This window comes from Punica granatum, unplaced genomic scaffold, assembly GCF_007655135.1.
Source record: "Punica granatum isolate Tunisia-2019 unplaced genomic scaffold, ASM765513v2 Contig00638, whole genome shotgun sequence".
NCBI lineage: Eukaryota > Viridiplantae > Streptophyta > Magnoliopsida > Myrtales > Lythraceae > Punica > Punica granatum.
This window is the reverse complement of record NW_022204484.1, coordinates 15,677-21,284: the sequence shown is the minus strand read 5'-3', so window position 1 is coordinate 21,284 and position 5,608 is coordinate 15,677. Positions and strand designations below refer to the sequence as shown.

At 38.4% G+C, this 5,608-nt stretch overlaps 1 protein-coding gene across 1 annotated transcript; it reads right to left on the bottom strand.

The window, feature by feature from the left end:
* On the bottom strand, window positions 1–3,140 carry LOC116191961 (ras-related protein RABA1b-like). The gene is made up of 2 exons (XM_031520330.1): window positions 2,800–3,140; window positions 1–721 (listed from the first exon to the last, which is right to left on the bottom strand). The coding sequence occupies exons 1-2, from the start codon at window positions 3,018–3,020 to the stop codon at window positions 289–291; spliced, it is 654 nt and encodes a 217-aa protein (XP_031376190.1). The 5' UTR covers window positions 3,021–3,140; the 3' UTR covers window positions 1–288.
* Between the last annotated feature and the right edge of the window lie 2,468 nt (window positions 3,141–5,608).

Genomic DNA, 5,608 nt, shown 5'->3' with positions numbered 1-5,608 from the left:
GATACACAGACAAAAAGAACTAGAGCTCCATAACAGAAAGCGAGCGGATTAATATTGCAAGTCAAAAACTATTCATGAGCAGAGAAGACAATGCTCTCTCTGCTCCTTAACTACACAAAAACAACATCATCATCCCCGAAATAATATGTTTAGTTGTCAAATTCGCTTTTCCTATAGTTCTGTTCTCGAGAGTAATTCTTCTTAGGGCCCTATAGGCTTTCATTAAAAGGAATGATGGTTGATGATACAGAAGCAGCTTGAATTTAATTCTTGCAACAAAACAAATCTTCAGCTCGAGCAGCAACCGACCTTCTTCATAGCTGACACATCATCCTTGATGTTAATTTTCTCACCCTTGGATGGGACACTAGGGGCAGACCCGTCATCACTCTCAACTGATTTCTTGCTCACAACTCGGTAAATCTGAGTGAGAACTTCAGCAAATGCTTTCTCCACATTAGTTGCTTCAAGGGCGGAGGTCTCCATGAAGTAGAGGGACTCCCGCTCTGCATAGGAGGTCCCATCCTCTGTGGGGACTGCAGTGAGGTGGCGCAGGTCGGACTTGTTCCCAACAAGCAATACCACAATGTTTGGATCGGTGTGATTCCTCAATTCGTTGAGCCACCTGTCCACATTCTCAAAGGTTGCGTGGCGAGTCACATCATAGACAAGGAGCGCACCCACGGCCCCACGGTAATATGCGCTAGTGATTGCTCGGTATCTGAAAACAGTTGAATTTGTGTAAGCTCACAAAGGAATCAATTATCAGAACAAATAAATTCAAGCTGAATAGCATAACGAGAGATGTGACTTGGGAGATGTTACCAAGGGACACTATCACTTGGCCTGTTTCATCTGCTACACTATGGAGAAAGAATGTGGTCCGCAAAACTAGCTATACCTGTAAGCTATTCTTTCCTCCATGACAATGTTATTCCATCATACCAGATGAACCATACTGGTATCAGCTTTATACAATGGAAATAGAAAAGGAGAACAATATCTTGTGAAGAAAACCAGTAGAAATATGCTTGGTAACTTGTAATTGTAGTCATTACTTATTAGCCCTAAAATTGTCCGTCCTCTATCCAGTCAGGAGTGAGCCATATTATTTCATAGCAGAAAAGTATAAATAGAGGTCCACCAAACATCAAAGTTCAAATTTTTTTGGTCGATATCAGCGCACTCCATTTATCATAATCACTCAACCAAAATATTGCAAGCAGCCCAAAGGCTAGCTACCCAAACAAAAGCATTCAAGACCTAAAAAACATAGTCCAGAAAAACAAAGAGGCCCTGTGCGTAGGTTCATAGCTGCAGCGTTTGGGATCAGTTCCAAATAACATTACCATCTCCTATACAGTAATTCCCAATCTTCCTACAACATCATATAGCAAGAATGTGAAACAAATTTTCCTGAAGCCATAATAATTTATAAGACGATGTCAGAGCCCTTAATGTTAAGCCATAGCTAGTAACTGGTGAGGCTGGACCTCAGGGTGGTGGTGGTGTGGCAGGGCCGGATATTGAAAACGGCTGAGATGGAGAATAATCCGATAAATGTAATGTATGCGTGCGCGCGCGCATGTGTGTGTGTGAGAGAGAGAGAGAGAGAGAGAGAGAGACTAGAAAGAGAGAAGGCGTCCTTAGGCAGGAAAAGAGTGAGTTCAAACCTTTCCCTTTGAAGCAATACTTATATATAGTAAGTCTCGGTTGACTTGACTATCATCTGCTAGGTGATTATGGAATCAACTATAACTAATTAATTTATATTTCCATGCTACATTAATAACGCAAGCAAGATGTTAATTAGCTTATATCTTGACCTCAAGAAGTTGCTTTGTGTACTTTCATCACCACCTGTATGTAAGGACTAATCATAGAAGGATAATGTTCTTGCAACTTCCTGGCCAAAGAATACCAATACTTCAATTTCCCTAAAAACTAAAGTGGTCATGCAAAGGAAGATCAGGATGAGTCAGGAAGAACAGTTATTGCCAAAGCCCGAATGAAGAAAGGAAGAGCAATTGTCCTAAAGACAAGTTACATGACACGGCAAAACTTACTTATGATTAATCCAAGTAAATCAAATACTACGGTGGAGCAGAAGTGCAGCATTAGACGCAACAGTGAGCAGACTACGTACTTTGAAAAGAGAAAAGACACCAATACTTGACCTGACTTTCACCTACACATCAAAATACATATATGACTATTCAAAATAGACACATTCGTGCCATGACTTGCACATTGACCAGTACCATAGTCCACATATGCAGAAGCGTCTATATGCGAGGGGAATCAGGCGATGATCCAGTGTTCCGGTGCAAATATGAGAGAGAGCTATCAAAAGTTTATAGTTAAAAGGTCAGGTTACTATTTCTTTGATCGTTAATAATATTATCATTCAGAAAATTTTGTACATCCCAATAGATGTAAACCTAAACTTATGAAGAAACATATCCAAAAACATCTGACCAGGTCGCGGATTATATTCTATCAGGGCATGCAATCGGATTGCACTTCACAAAGCATTCATCTATAAAGCCATTCCTGATAGCAAATTCACAGCCTTAATGGACTTACACGTTCTAGACAGCATGAATCTTATCTAATCTATGAGTCCAGCTTTAAGTAGAAGAATACAAACTTCGAGATGAATAAGGCAACTTTCTAATATGATTTTGACTTCGTAGTTTCAATCAAACAAGCATTGTGAGCGCAAACTTCAATAGAGGAACGAACAGGCTGCATCTGGGATAAGAAAAAAGAAAGAAATGGAGGAGAAAACCAACGGACCTCTCTTGACCGGCGGTATCCCAAATCTGAGCCTTAATGACCTTGCCGTCGACGGTGAGGGTGCGGGTGGCGAACTCGACGCCAATGGTGGACTTGGACTCGAGGTTGAACTCGTTCTTGGTGAAGCGGGAGAGGAGGTTGGACTTGCCGACGCCGGAGTCGCCGATGAGGACCACCTTGAAGAGGTAGTCGTAGTCGTCCTCCGCTCTGTAACCAGCCATTCCGACCGCAAGCTCGAGATTTGATGTATAGAGAGAGAGAGAGAGAGAGAGAGAGTCTGAGCTGAAGTGAGATTTGCTTTGCAGAGAGGAAGGGGGAAGAAGGAGATCAGTGAGGAAAAGACCTGAAAATTGAATTTATAATTTAACTAAATAATCAAACCATTAATTAAGTGCCTTTTTAAAATTTTTTTAAAAAAAATTCCCATCCCGTATAATTTTTTTGAATTAAAAAAAGCGGCAGAAATGATGACGAGATGAGGATTTTTCGGCGAGGGGAGGCCTACCGGGGGCACACAGTGCTCCACAAATCTAACCCGTCCGATTACGAATGAGACAATGATATAGAATCGAATAGAGAAAGAAAAAAAAAATGTAAGTTAAAAGTGACGTGGGGATTCCTACTAAAATTGAATCTATGACTTGTTAGGACGAGGGTCATGCCATTAACGAAATCCCCTTTAATCTATTTACAATTAGATATATATATATATATATTTACGAGCCACCCTTAAGTAATCAAATCACCGAGGTCATTAACGTGAGTTGATTTAAGTGATTCAACATTTGTTCTACTTAAATAAAATTTCGAATTCGAGTTTTATGAATTAAGAAAATTCATCTTAATCCCTTAGTGAAGATAATATTTAAAAATAATATAGAAGATAAAATAAACAAAACAACACTGCATGAGATCTATTATGCATGTATTTGATATATACTCCAATCTGTTTTGTTCACTATTATTAAGTCATCGCTTGATAAAGGAATAGATTTTAGCACAATGACACAAGATGTCAACCAGAATCAAGCATCTTCCGTTTGATCCTCTTTAGTGGAACTAATATGTCTTTTTATTTCGCTTTATTTTCAATATTTGTATTATGCTCATGAGCTTCTTTTATTATCGAAAAAAGAAAACATTTGCTTAGTTTACAATACTTCAAACATTTAATTAATAATTCGATATTGCATTCGTCTTTTTTCATATTCTTTAACATCTTTTGTATCTCGTGCATAGTTCAGGTGCAACCTTTGCTAGTTTCACTAATGATATAGATATATTTACATTAATATAATTAAACTGCCAAATATATGTACGAGTCACGCCCTCAACCAATCACAAGGTGTCATGTACATAAGTTGCAGCCAAATGATCAAACGGTAAATCATCATGAATTTTCTTATTCATAATATGTCCTATAATCTGCTAATTAAAAACTCACGAAACATGTATAAAAAATAAAAATCGATGATAAATATAAAATAGATAGAAAATAAAGCAGTAAAAATAATTTCATTTCAGGACATTATTATATTTTATTTATGTGATCCAACATTATAGTAGCTCTAGTAATGTTCACTTAGGAACACAGCACAGGGGCGGCGGCGTCATCCCCCCTTCACCTGGACCTCCAAAAGTAGCGTATCGCCTTAACAGAATCAACAAGTGCTTAAAAGTTAGTTACAAGTTAATTATATGGGAAAATGAATAAGAGAGAATGGAAAATATTAAAGATAATGGTCTTATCTATTTAATGATTAATCAAAATTCACTTAATAAGAAAGTAAAAAAATTTGACTTAATGAAATAAGTCATTTTCACTTATTTGAGCCATCTTTCCCTCACAAAACATTTTCTCATCCACATCATTCCTACACTCTTTCTATAGATTTCTTTCTTTAATTGATTAAGTGCTCAATTTTTAATCACTTAATTTATCAAACACCACGTAATTTATTCTGTCCAATATCCATCAATACATGAGCTTCTAAACTGATGAGAAAAAGACGTGCCACTACTACAAATATCGTGAATTTCATACTCGATCGACTCACAGCTAGTGAGCAGGTGGTAATTACGTTGTATGAGAGACTCTGAATGAAGATACCATTGCGACGTGCCGAATGGTATTTATAGTGGGTGACTAGCTTCGGAGCTCCTTGAAATTACATGCACTAGCACTTATTATCTTACTTGATATATTAGGTTGCTCAAGTAATATTGCTCAATAGGGTGGTGTGAATCCTGGTATCCGAAATTATAATGGATTTTGACTAATTCAGTACAGTCAAGTTGACACATTAAGGGATAAAATACTCTCAGTGTGAAATGATCGGTAATTTGGATCCTATATGTCAATTAGTTCCCACAAACGCACAAGCATTTGGGCCCCAACAGGCCCAAGTTGGTTCTAGCCGGTTTATCTAATGGGCCTTCTTCAGCATCACGGTCCAATTCTGCTCCTCATGTCAGCTCAGCAACAACCCAATCTGACCAGACTTCTACTTGGGCCTAAATGAAGGTTCCGCTAAATATTCCGGCCCAGACCAGCTGGGGCTTCCGAAGCTGTTGACTTCTCGTAAAGTCGTCACATGGGCTTCCCTCGCCAAACCATCGAAATACGATCTCCTAATTAGAAATTTCTTCCTCCTCTAGCGTTCGTGTTCGTGTTCGTGTTCAACGCGATACGTAAGGTCCCTCAATGGAACTAGCCCTAAATTTCGTTTCTGTGCAATTCTTTCTTTCGTCACTTGATATCCGAATCTTAGCTAAGGATCATCAAAATTGAATCACTGATTCAGATCAT